This window comes from Pimephales promelas, chromosome 19, assembly GCF_988280905.1.
Source record: "Pimephales promelas chromosome 19, fPimPro1.hap1.1, whole genome shotgun sequence".
Taxonomy (NCBI): Eukaryota; Metazoa; Chordata; class Actinopteri; order Cypriniformes; family Leuciscidae; genus Pimephales; species Pimephales promelas.
Window position 1 is genome coordinate 17,866,415 of NC_142787.1, and position 15,947 is coordinate 17,882,361.

Genomic DNA, 15,947 nt, shown 5'->3' on the forward strand with positions numbered 1-15,947 from the left:
TCTCCTAAAATCCTGCACATGCACACAGACGAAGGCCCTCGCGGCTGCTTCACGCTGATACCCATGTTCCTCACTCTTTTAAAAAGAGGACAGCTAAGCTTCTCAGGGTGAGGAGGCCCGCGGTTTCTACAATCCTCAAAACTCGTCATATTTATCCGTTTGGCAGAGCGACCCTATGCTATCTTTCTCTCCTTGAATAAGTAGGACTGCAGAGCTTCAATTTCAAGTCTTTTTTGTGTGGATTTAATGCCCCCGGGCAGGGCATCCGAGGTAGTGTAGCAGCGTGCGACTGCACGTGGGTATGACATGGGAATTTAAAGAGGGAATACTTCGCATGGACTATAATTTGCCTACTAAAAGGAGCGTTGTTAGCCAGTCATTGATATCAGTGTCATCAAAGCCTGGGACATTATGGTTCTCTACAGAGCATTATGGCTTTGTAATAATGTATTACGCTACCTCCAGACAGGTCTAAATATGTCTGCATCGACTCGAGGTCTCCAGGGAGAACAGTCAGAAATTGAAACTAACCAAAGACACTTTCTTAGAAAAGCAAACAAAACAAAAAAATAAATAAAAACAAAGCAACACTGTGCTTATTTCTTAACGATAAAGATTTGTATGCCAGTAGAATTGCAAATATAATTTTCATTTAAAGAAATTCATATAATTGTAACTAGAAGGCCACAGAATGATAAATGGAACGAACGGATGAGTGATAGATAGAACAACTGATAGATAAATGGACAGAACAAAGAAATGATAGATAGATGGATAGAACAAACGGACGATACGATAGACGGATAGTTGATTGCCAGTTGATCCTCGCATCAAATTCAAGTCACTGACTTTTGCCTTAGCACAAACCACTGGCTCTGCTCCCTTTTACCAACACTCATTACTTCAGACTTACGTGCCACCCAGAAACTTGCGCTCTGCAAGTGAACGTCGTCTTGTGGGGCCATCTCAAAAAGGCACTAAATCTCTTTCTCTGACCTGTTCCATGATGATGTAATGATCTGCCCAACTCAACCAGAGCGGCTGAGTCCATGTTTTCAAGGAATGGCTGAAGTCTTTTTTGGCAACACTTGATCCATTTAATACTAACACTTTATCTTCTATTGTATATCTATTATCTTTAAAAAAAAATAATAATATAGGTACTGCGTTTGATTAAACTGGGAAGGGTCATAGCACTTACATATTGCTGTCTTATTGTTAGTTTGGATAAAAGAGTCTGCTAAATGAATAAATGTAAATGGATAGAACAAATGAACGAATTATAGATAGATAGAACAATATGTATATAAAATAATAGCACAATATATAGATGGCACAATGGATAAGACACATGCCTTTGGTGTGAGAGACCAGGGTTTGAATCCACATGTGAGACACCAATGTGTCCCTGAGCAAGACACGTAACCCCTAGTTTCTCCAGAGGCGTGCGACCTCTGACATATATAGCAATTGTAAGTCGCTTCGGATAAATGCGTCAGCTAAATGAATAAATGTAGATCGAACGACAGAACAATAGAATGATAGGGTGTGGCCAATTCAAATTCCAACATAAATAAAGATAAGTCACAAATATCTCATTATTTTATAGTAAAAAAGTCACACGTGAACTTAATTAACTGAATTAATATGTCATTCTTTTCGATGAACAGGTATTATAGACATCTCTTGGTTCAATCTGAACCCTGCCAAAATAAACAAAAGAGCTCTTTTTTGTGCCACCCTGGTGGATCCGACTGACCTAGCATCTCGAAAGGGGGAAGGATAGCGCAGTAGATTCACTGGAGATTATTATTATTTAAAACCTCTGCTAATAAGCTTTGCCATGCTGGGAATGGGCTGGTGGGGTGAGGAAAGGGTGATCTCTGGGGCCATTAAATTGCAAATGAGTGATGATGTGCAAGAGAGCGCACCCCCCTCCTGCTCACGAGCCACTGCTGCAGACATAAGGGCCTCTCATACACCTCATCCAACAACAGACCCAGCTGGGTCCACTGGATACACAGCCAAAAGCTGCAGAGGGTGTCTAGTCCCCCTACACTTCCCCTTTCCAGTCCTCTATGTTTCAAGCTGAAAGTTATTACCCTGAATGTCATCCACACTCACACAGTATATTTGAAATAAAATCCACATCCTTAAAACAAACAGTGTTTTTAATTAATCAGGCTGGCCTGCGAGAATTCAACAACAAATGCATATATTTACTGCACTGTCAGATCTGCATGGGTGCGAGTAGGCTCATTTTTAGCTCCCGACCGACTGCGACCCTGCATTAGAAGGTCGTTCTCTGTCCGAGGCCATGATGGCCACAAAATAGTGCTTAAATCTTTAAAAGTGTCACCTATAAATTACTGCAAAGGACAGCGGGGTCAAAGCTCGGCGTGGAAACCGGCCAAGAGCCATCAATCTGCGGTGAGGGTGACATCTGTCTCAGGGACTCCCCTGTTCTCTCTTTCTGCCCGATTCCTTTCTCTTTTCTCCAACCCTCCCCTCGCAATCCATCTTTATCGCGTTCTTTCATGCTTTCTTGCAAATGAAGCCCCCCCCCCCCCAACTAAACCCAAACATTTTAAAATTCATGAGCAAATGTTATGTCGCACATATTTCGACGCAGGAGGTTCTCAAGCACCCAGGCTTTTCGTGGCATCACTTTCAGGGCGGGTTTAATGCCCATTTTGGGCATGAAATACAGATTTTCTGCCTCAGAAAGTGAGGTCTGCACAATTTAAACTGCCACGGAGACTTTCACAGCACGGTTGAAATCCAAGCTGCAACTTTCAGACTTCCATTCTGGGAGTTTATTCCCAGCAGCATTCTCCAGTCTGACCTTCCCTATTTCTCTCTCTTGCATTACTATAACTTATTCATATATTCTCCTAATTCCCAAAGCAAATCTTAAAAGATGCCTGCAATTGCTCCAGCTTTCTCACATCCAATTGAAATGCAAACTTAAAAAAAAAAAAAAACATCCCATGAATTAAAAGTGAATTAACAGCCACTCCGAACCTCATAACATGACATTTTTTGGGGAATTTTCTGATAGAGTGAAAAGACAAGCAAAACTATTTTATTTCTGAACAGTCTGCAAGCTTTCGTAAGGTTTGTTTTAGCCACTTTAATCTTAAGATAACAGCTTTTGGTTTCCGTAGCTCTAGGCTGTAAGAAAACACAGAGACAAAAAGGTTCTTGACGCGCTAGCAGTCCGGTTGGTCTTTAAACGTCTTATGCCGAATGAATTTCAGTCCAATAAATATCATGACATTAAAATCCTATTTACGTGCAATAACACTGAGTGGGAAAATCACTAATGAGGATTTATTTATTAACAATGCCTCAATAAAAAAAAAAATGAATAACAAATACGCTGTTTCAGTAGACGTCAAGCTAATTATAATCTCATAATGGTTTAACAGAGGGTTGTTCCAGAATCATTACGTATTTTTCTTGGGGTACATGAGGCCTGTCAAATCAGTTTTGTATCAAAGGATGCTGAGAACCAAAAGATTAGTATATACACACAGCTTCCTTTAAATGCTATACTATACACACGCGTATACTGCCGCATACATAAACTTTCCAATCTCCACGCGCTGGAGTTGGCCAGTATCATATCACCATCTTGATCTGCTCCGACTGCATGCAAAGCATATCCTCCACCCTCGTGTATCCCACAATGCCCTCCTGCTTCTCTGAAAACAACTAGTTTCCACACATCCTCTGTTTTATATCAAACCCTGCATGATAAATCTCAATACAGCTCAGCACAAGATGGCACATTAGCATAGGTACGAGAACACCTTGTGTCTGGACAGACGTACTCTGTGGTAAATCCAAATAAGATAAATACAGATCGATGGCTGTTCTGACATGTAGCTCACAAAACAGCAGTTCTTAATGCACTCTGTTTGCTGCCGTCATAAAGAAAAGACAAGTTATGCTTAATATAGCTAATCAATTTGACTATTCAATATGACATAAACAAATGCCGGTTGAGTCATGTATAATAAGATGAGAAAAAATAATATATGCAAGCCGAAACATCAAGTACCAGGGTGTTTTTAGCTACCACATGCGCTTAATACACACGCAGGCTGTTGTTTACAAGGAAATGATGAGTGAGTGTTGTATAAAGCAAAGACCCATTAAGGGGCCGTAACTCTGCCACACTGTGTGCACTCATGCTATCACTGACCCATGGAATATTGTTTCATTTTGTTCATTGCAGGATTTTAAATAGTACTGCTTCCTGCTATGCACACATGGAAACTCAGGTTCTACACTTTGGATCCGTAAGTTTAACGGCTGTTTATTTGTGTGGGAATGTGCTCAGTAGTACACCTCACAGCCAGGTACACACATCTGTGAACGAGATTTTCACAGTATTGGGATTTGGGACAAACACGATTTACAAAGTTTGTCTACACATCTATCCCTTATATAGAAGATTTTTTGACACAGACATTTTTGAGGCTGGATTTTGAAATGTCAAAGCTACCCTTTGTTCGTTTTTTTAATGATTATGTTAGGTATTTATAAGGTGCTAGGATGTAATTTGATTCAAGGTCTCAAATGAAACTAAACCACTAGAAAAAAACAACAAAAAACTCTTCAAGGAGGGATTTTGGTAACACATTATTTTAAGGTGACATACTTACACGTTACTACTTACAATAGTAATAACTGTAAATTATGCATAATTACAAGTAACTAACGCTAAACTAAACTCTAACCATAACTCTATATAGTACATGTAGTTAATTAAAGGGTTAGTTCACTCAAAAATGAAAATTCTGTCAGTATTTACTCACCCTCATGTTGTTCCAACCCCGTAAGACATTCGTTCATCTTCGGAACACAAATTAAGATATTTTTGATGTAATCTGAGAGCTGGATAACTCCTCCATACTAGTCCATAGGCTTCTTGAGGAATTGAAACTTGCCGTCCTCGAAAAGTTATTAAAGACATCGTTAAAATAGTCCAAGTGACTTCCGTATCTCAATCATAACTTTATAAAGCGACGATAATACTCTTTGTGCGCGAAAACAAACAAAAATGACGACTTTATTTCAACTATTCACTTCCTTCTCTATGGGCCTCTAGTCAGTTAACGTATTGTAATGTGATAGCGTAGAGCTACGTCACACGTAGGCTCACTATTGGCCGACGCTGGTCATGTGTGTGATGCGTGTGACGTACAATAACAGAATGTTACGCTATTAAACTAGTATCCTGACTCGAGGCAGAGAGAGAAGTAAATGAATAGTTGAAATAAAGTCGTATTTTTTGTTGTTTTTTTTGCGCACAAAAAGTGTTCTCGTCGCTTTAAGTCACTTGGACTGTTTTAACGATGTCTTTAATAAGTTTTGGAGGCTAGCAAGTTTCAAGTCCTCAAGAAGCCTATGGACTAGTATGCAGGAGTGATCCAGCTCTCAGATTTCATCAAAAATATCTTAAGTTGTGTTCCGAAGATGAACGAAGGTCTTAACATGAGGGTGAGTAAATACTGACAGATTTTTCATTTTTGGGTGAACTTACCCTTTAATATTACTCCGTACTTTTGTTTAAATGTGTCTTACATAGGAAAACATGTGAACCAGGACTGTAACTGGTATTCACTTCAAAAACAAAACAAAATAAAACCAAAAATAATTTGTGTAAAACATCTAGCTAAAGTTCTCATTTACCAATAAGAGTGTTGTACTCTCAGGCAGCTCAATTTATAACATTTCCACTGTTTTTTCCCCCCCCAAAAAATAAATGCATATACTGCAAAATAGGCTTTCTAAACCTGCTCATAGTCAAACAACCAACCGTTAGTCTAACAACCATGATACATTGTAATTTTACAACTTCAGTGTAGCCCTATTTACAATCTGCTATAAAAAGACACAATGATGATCAACAACACACAGCCTCTTCATTCTCTCCTTTCCAAATAGTTTGCTCGCTTTTTCTCCTTATTATTACTCGTTTACATCAAAAAGTAATTACAATGTTGCTTGCTTAAATCAGTCCATACAATGAAAATGATCTAAGCTATTACCTAGGCTTTTAGTTCTCTACCTCACCATTCTCTGCACACTAATTAATGGAGTTTGAATACAGCATCATTAGACTAACAAATAGGTAACGCTTCACATAATGAGAAAAAAAGAATTTAAAATAAAAGGGCTTAGACAAAAAGAGCACACTAGTGTATTTTTAACAAGACGGATGCTATGTAGATTCTCAGATTGCATCAGGAACGCTTGATTAAAAAAATCATGTTAAATTACAATGACAATGGTTGGTGTTCTTTTTGTATTTTTTTTAATGGAGTAAAAAAGTTTCTGAGGGCAAAATAAGCAATCATTGTTCGAATAGGCTATAGCTTATATAAAAAAAAAAACACTGTAATACCTGGAGAAAGTTATGCAACCTGCATTCTTCCTTCTTTGCTCATGGGCAAACACTGAATTTAAACCAATCATATAAGCTGTAAATGTCATGTGGCAAATCACTCTGGAATCTATAGAGCCATAGGGAATCTACATCATGTCAGCAGTGATTAGCTACTGACGTAGCGTCAAATGAGAAAAAAAGGTAGTAAATGTTTGCAAAAAATGTCAAAAAACAAAAAAAAAAGCCTATTAATGGAGATATCCTGTATATAAAATCACCTGCTCTCACGCATAGATCCATTTTTCATTAGTTGAACCATTGACAAAAATGTTAATACATTTCAGCGTTTCTGCAGATAATCTGCATTTCGAGGCAAAAAAGCTGAAGCAATTTGACAGACATCTCTGTTTTATTTCTGTATTGTGGGCACTTTGACACCTTTTCTTAGTCTTGCCTAGACAGCAGTGCACATAATACTCCTAAACCCCTTTAAATATTTAACACACACACACACACGCACACACACACACACCACAATATCACTTAGATGATGCAACTAGTTTGAAAACAGAAACTATTAATTTTGCTAGAGTTGTTTTCAGAAAACTGCAAGGCATCGGATGTTCTTCACAGGCAGGGCGAGATAAAACCAGTGTGCCGCAGAGGGGGGTGTGGCCTCGGGCTTTTCATCCGCACAGTTTATATGAAATTACAGCTAAACCTTATAAAACTTTTAAGGCTGAACCCAGTTTAGCCCTGCCTTGCTCTTCGAGTCCCGCTATTTAAATATATGAAAACACAACAAGGCCATTACGCCGGACATAAATCTTGCAGGATAAATTTTTAGGAAGCCTGCAAAAGCTGCGCAGCGTAGCATATTTGCATAGTTTTCAATTTAGAAAGTAAATCGCCTCCGCCAAGCGGCATTACTTCCAGTTTAAAAGTTCACACAGCTATCTGACAGAGAGTTATGGTATATAACAGATGAAATTCATGAGATGACTGTTTTGGGATTAGCTCTTGCGCATAAACATGTCTCCATGCTGTTCGTGCGACTGAAAGAAATGAGACGAGTGCCCGGAGGTACGAGAAAATGGCTATGTTTTGGCCCAATTCAGGCAGCACAACAGGGTCACACTAGCTAATAAGGACCACCGCAAGGTTAGGACTGCTAGACAGGTCCTCTATCCTGTAGAACTCCAAACCTGTGGCCAACACAGGCAGCGTATCCTTTTCCCTCTTTCATCAGCAAGTCATTGCTCACCTTGAGTAACTATCTTTTCTTTTGATGGCCGACCTCTGTTGCGATCGCTTCAAATTACACAAAAACAGTTTTGCCACCCTCTCGACTGTCTGCCTGAAAAATGGGCCTAATCTCATGGATGCGTATTTACACGGATGTCCATGCCACCACTGCTACTTGTATTCAACGCTGCATATTGAGAAGGCGACCTACAGACAGCGGCGACCTCCGCAGTGACACGTCGACAAACTCGCGAACAAAACAGACGCATCGATCACGCGCCGCAGATGCCGCACTCGAAGCGGGAGCTTGTCTGCGATTTCTCGGGATGAGCAATCGGAGACCAGAGGCTTGAGAGGATTTGGGATGGGCCGAGGATAGGAACATCTGCAGATCCAAACGAGCTAGTGAGGGGAAAAAAAGAGAAACGCTGTGTGTGCAGATGATGCAACAGCAATGCAATGGTGAGTCCAGGACGCGAGCTGAATTAACACCAAGCCGCAGGAGGAAAAACCCAGCATTTCTCTTTCTCCGGCAAGGACATCCAATTGTCTTTGGGAAAAATCCTGCCCAGAAACTCAGGTTTAGGTTGCCCAGAAACAGAATTTTCCTCCCCGTTAACACAGTCTCTTGATAACACGTCAACCCAATGGAAAAAACCAAAAACATTCGCACTTGTACATTTTTCAAAGAGAGCTTGTTTGAACCTTCGAAACAACTGTCTAGAAAATAAAAAGGACCTAACATTAATTTTGGGTGCAATTTTTCACTATTAACTAGTTGCTTTCTAGTGTGCATATTACTAGGATATTGGCTGTTTATTAGTACTTATAAAGCACACATTTATGCCTTATTCTGCATGACCATATTCTTCATCCCTTAAAGGAGTAGTTCACTTTCGTTTGCTGATAATTTACTCACCCCCGCATCATCCAAGATGTCCACGTCTTTCTTTCTTCAGTCGAAAAGAAATTAAGGTTTTTGATGAAAACATTCCAGGATTTTCTCTATACAATGGACTTCAAATGGGAACCAAATGGTTCAAGGTCCAAATGAGTTTTAGTGCAGCTTCAAAGGGCTTTAGATGACACCAGACGATGAATAATGGTCTTATCTAGGACCCTTCGAGTCATGACTCGAAAAAAAGATTTGTTCATTTTGATGAACGAGTTTGAACAGGAGAGTCACGAACGCTCATCAGAACAGAGGCGAGCATTTGTGCTTATAAAACTTAAACTTTTTTATTCATTTTTTAAATGACAGATCGTTTCCCTAGATAAGACACTTATTCATCGTCTGGTGTTGTTTAAAGCTTTTTGAAGCTGCACTGAAACTCTCATTTGGGCCTTAAACCATTTGGTTCCCATTGAAGTCCATTATAAAGGAGAAAATCCTGGAATGTTTTCATCAAAAACCTTAATTTCTTTTCGACTGAAAAAAGAAAGACACAGAAATCTTGGATGACACGAATAAAGGGTGAGTAAATTATCAGCAAAAGTTTTTTTTTTAAAAGTGAACTACTCCTTTAATCCAACCCAATACCTAAACTTAACTACCTACCAAACATTAATAAGCAGTAATTATGAGTTTAATGAGGCAAAAGCAATAGTTAATAGAAAGAATTGGACCCTAATCTAAAGTGTGACCAAATTCATTCACATTTTTTTTGTCCATCTTCACCCCTCAAACATGGAAGCTAGCTGTGAGCTACAGCTAAACAAGACAATGCAAACAATCTCAATCTCAGACTTTGGAAGCAGGGAGTGATAGTCATTCGGTGCATAGCGGCAATCTCCCCTACGCTAAAAGGCGTGCAAGGAGAAGATGTTAAAGTCCGCAGCATGTTTCCTGTAGCTGCTGGTGACCGGTACAAATGGCCTCTATTAGCTGTGCTGAGTCACGCAGAGCAGCCAAATGAAAGTGCTGGTGAACGAAGGACTCAAAAAGTCCCCCCCCCAGCTCAGGCCTGCATGCCCCAAGTACCCGGTTTTCTCCATCTAACTCTCTTACACCGTCTACTTCTATTACTCAGTTTAAAACAGAAGCCCCATCCTGTGCTAAACTCTCTTTTAGTCTGTTTTCATCCATCTTTTTTTTTGTTTTGTTTCTCCTCTTCTCATGCTCTCTTTTTCAATCCATCACTCTCCCAATCTCCATCCTTTAGCCAGCGTTGTAGCATTCGCCTCTTTCTCACTTTCTCCCGAGAGACAGGAGTCTAAAGACTAGATAACTGATGTACAGAATCATTACTTTGGCTGCTCAGGCATGAAGATGAATGAAGCCCCCTCCGCTCAGTGTCTCATTAGAGTCTACACGTAAAACGCATCGGGCTTTATTCAGTCGTCTCTCCAGATGCGTATCAAGCATGGCGAAATCAAATGTGTGCCCACACGCCACGTCTGCATATCAAAAACAAAGCTCAAAAAGTAGACCATGTGCATGAGAATAATGACTATCAAAAATAGAATTCAGCAGCATAGTACGAAAACGCAGCGTCTCCTCCTACGTGCTTCTTTATAGCATCAAACGCGTTCCCTCTCCACCTACACTCATCACAACTTCAAACGCTCACGCTTCTCAACGATGTTTGCTTCTGGTGTTTACCTGCGCAACGCGGGATCGTTTTCTTGACGATTATAGATTCTGCTGAAAATGCACAGCTACCAATTAAAGGCATAGTTCCACCAAAAAGGAAAATTCTGTCATCACGTACTCACCTTCGTGTCGTTCCAAACCTGTATGACTTTCTTTCGTCATTGGGACACAGGAAAGGATTGGGATCCAAACAACCTTTAGACCCCATTGACTTTAAGTGTACGGACAGGTTTATGGACAACAACAAGGTGGTGAGTGAATAATGAGATGCGATCTCAACGGCACTGGCTTGCCATACCGCTGTCTCGGTCTGTCATGTGAATATCTAACCAATTACCTGCTGGAAGCAGAAACTGACTTTAAGTGACACCGATATTTGCATTGAAAATCTCTATATCCTACTTCCTAAGACCCCAACTGAGAGCTCCCGGGACCTCATCTCAGCGTGGAGTGTAATGGTAAATCTTGAACGATGTGTGTAGGAGGGTAAGTGAGTGTATAAACGGATGACAAAACCCCTTCTAGCCTGTGAATGGAAAGAAAAATGGCATGATTGGAAGAGCAGAGACGGCAGAGACATGCAGCAGGCTGGAGGTGGTGATAACGTGTGAAGAGAGGAAGTGGGTGGAGGTGAGGATGGATGAAGGGCCAAGATGGAGAACTTCCTATAATGATGAAAAACAAAACAAATGCGATCATGTTAATGATCAAGAAGGGCAGACTTCTGTAGGAATAGAATATTGACGAAAAAGTCATTCGTTTGAAAATAAAGTACTTTTAGGTGTTGCTTGGCAGCTTTTAGCTCGTAACTGAGGCAGATGCTTTAACGTCTCCATGAAATCAAAATTGACAAATCTTATTTTGCAGTGTTTCATCATTATTGGTCACACTTTGATCCCATTAATACTATTAATTATGACTCGTGCCTCAAACTCCCAATTACTGCTTATTAATGGTTAGAAAGGTAGTTGGGGATGTAGAATATGGTCATGGCATTAATGTGTGCTTTATAAGTACTTAACAGACAATATCTTAATATGCATGCCAAAAAACGAGTTTATAGTGAGAATTGGACCCTAAACTAAAGTTTTACCTCATTATTTTTAAATGCACGTGCCCTTGCAATCTTTAATCAAAAACATTGATGTTCCTTCCTCCTAGCAAAAACATTTCTCCGATGATCCCTCCATTTCAGGAACCAGTCACTCACATGAGATCGCAGCAAATAGCAAGCGATCCAATCAAATCCGGCCCTACATTTGTTGTTTTGTTTGAGAAGCTATTTCACTGTCACAATAGAGGAAAAAAGATGATTGCAACTTCTGACTAAAGGGAACATGCACCCAAAAATATCTTTTAGACTTACTTTTTTTCTGTGGAACTCAAAAGAAAATATTTTTTTAAAAACTTTTGGGTGACCTTCGTTTTAAAGGGATACTCCACTTTTTTAGGAAATAGGCTCAATTTACAACTCCCCCAGAGTCAAACTGTTGAGTTTTACAATCAGCCGATTTTCTGATATTTAGAAGAATATCAGTAACCAGACAGTTTCTGGTCTCATTGACTTCCATAGTATACATTTTTTTCTTCCCTACTATGGAAGTCAATGAGCCCAGAAGCTGTCTGGTTACTGATATTCTTCTAAATATCAGAAAATCGGCTGATTGTAAAACTCAACAGTTTAACTCTAGGGGAGTTGTAAAATGAGCCTATTTCCAAAAAAGTGGAGTATCCCTTTAAGGAGTCGAAATATCTGCTCAACAATAGAAATAAATGCATACAGGTTTAAGAACCTCATGAAGGGGAGTAAAGGATGACAGCATTTTTTATTTAAGGTGAACTTTAAGGGTACATATTTTCACTTTTTTAAGGGTGCTGCCCTAGAGACAAGGTACTACTATTTTTGTGAAGTGAAGGGAAAGGTCAAAAACAGCATATTACTGTAAGTTCTTGAAGTCAAGAGAGCTCCAAAGCGGACAGGCTCCAGCGTACTGCAGGATATAGAGAGAACGGCACTGCTGCCAAAGGGAAATAGATTTTGAGAGACACTGACGCCAGTGCTTATGTTGTGGAGAGGGAGTGAACGAGTAACTAAACTCAGTCGTAACATGGAGCCAAGCAGGCCTGACGACCACACCATAGTGAATACGGGCCCTGCAGTGGGGGGATGGGTACAGAGGACCATATATTGCAAAAAGGAGACAGTTCCTAGAATCAGCCGGCACGACTCCCCATAGTTCACAAGTAACATGATTAACCACTGGTCGGGGAGTACTCCAGCAGTGCTATTAATAAAAGATAACCTCCTACCCTCCCCAGATCCGCTTCTCAAAGCCACATTTTTTGCTAGGCACATACAGAGGACAGTTTTGTTTACTACAACGGAGGGACTTCATCCCTGGGGCTTGGGTAAGCAGCTTCTTCCCTCGACTCCCAGGGTTGGGTTGGTAAATTAGCCACTGATGTGACCCTAAAGCCAAACAAGGTCCTCTGGGTTGGGGATCAATTAGACAAGCCTGTGAAATAATGACACCCCTGGGAAGATCTTCCTAGGGAAGACCCCCTTTGGACCCTCTGGCTGAAGGCTCCAGGAATTGATCGTTCCGAACACACCACAGGTACAATACTTCAGCAGTTATTACCACACTGCAGGAGCAAGCGAGCGCACAAACAAGGCACAGTTGCGGCTGAACCTAACAGGAGACGCGAGTTGCTGCGTATGACACCAACTGGCAAAGAGAAGATAAGCATGCGGGAGGTAATTATAGTTCGGCTGATGTTACTGCTAGAACAGACCACAGTGAAATGCTATTGTGCGGACTGTCACCATAAATTAATATTTTATTGTGAAGCAACAGAACAGGAACAATCATGGCTGCACGACCCCAATTAAGAGGTTACTGGACAGACCCTTTCAGTACAGATCCCATCCTCGCTCATAATGTTCTCTTTCATTGTCTTGACGGCTGCCATTTACTTTTACTTCTCGCGCTATCCTACTTAGACAAAAGACACAAGATAATAGGCTCCTTGTCTCAGATAGTATAGCAGGGAGTTTTTGTTGTGCACACAACACGATCTCTAAAGAAAACTAATTGGGGGAGATGTTTATAGAGCCTCACACACGCACGAGTAAACACACACATTCTTTTTTTTGTCTTGGTGGGGTTCTTTCCATCATTGGCTCCTATTGTTTTCAAATTGAGCTAATAATATTTAATAAATCTCAAAATGTATTTTCATTTGCATTCAAAGATTTATGTTAATTAATTAGGACCATTTGCTTTGACCCCACAATGTAATTCTTTTTGGGCTTTTTTTTCCTTGAACATCTAGTCACCACAATGTAGGTAAAACCTGAACACACACATACACGCACAGAGAGAGAGAAAGAGAGAGAGAGAGAAAGAGAGAGAGAGAGAGAGAGAGAGAGAGATGGAACAAGTCTCAATGGATTTATTTATTTATTTATTTATTTATTTTGATGACGATCAAAGTGATGGATTTGTAAGCGAGGTGGACCTCAAGACAGCTTCTACAGAATTCTACAGGGCTTTTAACCCTGGGTTAATGTCTTTTTCAACACTATGTAAAGACCATTTTTAACCCTGGGATAAGCACGTTCCACATTTGCTATTTTGGAAGGGGACCTGCTTCACTTTTATCCCTGGGTTATGCTAGCGCCGCTTTATCGACCCAATATGACGCTACATGTCAAGTTATTTAGCAACAGACACCAATCACAAACTGCCTCAGTGCATAACCTCATTAAATATTCATGCGCTTTGTACAGTCGCTGAAACTTTCACGCGCCGTGTTAGTCTCCTCGTCGAGGGGAAACAGTTAAAAATGTCGAACAGCGAGGGCAGACGCGTTAAATGGAGAGATGGAGATTCATTTTGCTCTATAGTGACTGATCACACAGGAGAACAAGCAGTTATTAAACATGTCGTGTGCAATATTTGTAAGGCGTTATTCACCTGAACATATTCAAGAACGTTAAGGTTTACAATCTCAAAACTTGACTACCCAGAATTAATAACTAACACAGAAAGTGTGAGCATTGTAAAATAGAATACGTCAATTTCAAGAGTAAAAAGCCTATATCCATTTATCCCCCCCCCCCCCGCCACCCCATCCTCAAAATAGGATCGCGTAAAAACCGCTAAGTAGCCTAACGTTACCATTTGCCTTCAGTTGCTATTTATCATAATTCTCTTCGTGTAGAATAGGCTACGGAACATTTCTAAATCAATACTTAACTTTCGTAGTAAACCAATGAATGAATTATTCCCTAACATAGGCTATTTCATGTTAAATGTATGCGTAAAATAGCCAGTACATCCAAGACTGTTGTTTATAGAATTCGATTTAATGATGGAAACGTAGGCAAATCAAATCAAGACATAGTGACAGGAATCAAATGGGGAAACTGCTCTCGCAGAGCGAAACGTACCTTTGTGCATGCCAGTGAAGCGGTCTTTCAGGACGGTGAGCTCGTAGATCTTGCCAAATTCCTCGAAGAGCGGCCGGAGGTCCTTCTCGTCCAGGTTGCGGGGTATCTGTCCGATGAATAGTTTGATGGCATCGTGGTCCTTCATGGGAATGGTGGCGCAGCTCGCGGGACTGTGAGTGTGGCTTATTCCGTTCACGAGCCCGTTCGTACTGGCCGCTCCTCCATGGACCGCGGCGTCCACCTGTCCGTTCGTTAAAGTTGCCATGTTCACCGCGAGGACTTTCAGCTGCTACGCCTTCTGAAGTGTTTCAAATGACGGGATGAGACGTCCTACTGTGGTTTTCGCCGAAAATGTACAGATGCAAACACCTACCATTGAACACAAGTCAAATATCAAACGCGTTTGGTCGTCCAGGCGGAGGCGTGTTTCCTTGTATTTGTTCCTTACTACTCAATTCATTCATTCACGTAATAAAAACGAGAGCGAGAGAGAGAGAGAGCGAGAGAGAGACAGACCGTGAGCGTTCGCTTTACCTCCGTTCCCCTCGCCCCTGCTTCTAGCTACCCTTTTATTTTTTGCATTGAGAAGTCGGTATGGGTGTCCTCCCGGTTTAAACCGACAGGGCTGTCTCAAACGCGTTCAGTGCAGTGGGGAGGAAGAGGAGAAAAAGCAGCTCCCTTTATGTCACACGACGCTCTCTCTCCCCCTCTCATCGTTATATAGTAACATGGTATGTTCCGCCGAAGGAGAGGGACTATAAATAAAGAAAATATCACATTTACACGGCTCTTTGTACGCTGCCTTGTGAATGACGCACCTTCTGAATGACCAATATGTTTATATATTTAAAACAATTGGTTTTCCAAGGCACTCCAATGCATAATGTTCCCCTATGTGCATTTTTCGGGAAAGCGTCAAAGGATTCACCAAAATTCGTTGTAAAGCGCAGAGGGAGCTAATGGACAGCGACAGTGCTGAAACGCTCGGAAAGTGCAAGCACACAAACAACCAAATGCATGCAACCTTTGATAAATCATTTGAATGTTGTTGTTATTATTATAGTTATTTTTAACAGTAGCACTTATTCGTAAAAAAATATTTCGCTGAATGAGAAGCAATGCCTATTTTCAAATGCACGTGCCAGAAAGAGGGCTATGAGCTCCTCCGCGCGGTGTGTACGGGCAGGAAGGCGACACGGATGTGTGTGTGTGTGTGTTCAGGAATGGGGGTTATAAAAATACAAATCTGTATC

At 40.7% G+C, this 15,947-nt stretch overlaps 1 protein-coding gene across 6 annotated transcripts in view; it reads right to left on the reverse strand.

The window, feature by feature from the left end:
* Nucleotides 1-15,376, reverse strand: part of celf4 (CUGBP, Elav-like family member 4) — a 136,576-nt gene extending 121,200 nt beyond the window's left edge. For 2 of the 6 annotated variants that reach the window (XM_089123818.1, XM_089123819.1), the window contains exon 1: nt 14,695-15,375. In XM_089123818.1, the coding sequence (XP_088979944.1) occupies nt 14,695-14,959 (265 nt within the window). In that variant the 5' untranslated portion in view covers nt 14,960-15,375. Of the gene's footprint in view, nt 1-14,694 lie in introns of all 6 variants that reach the window. The other 4 variants (XM_089123820.1, XM_089123816.1, XM_089123821.1 and 1 more) reach the window with 3 other exon arrangements.
* Nucleotides 15,377-15,947: the final 571 nt, after the last annotated feature.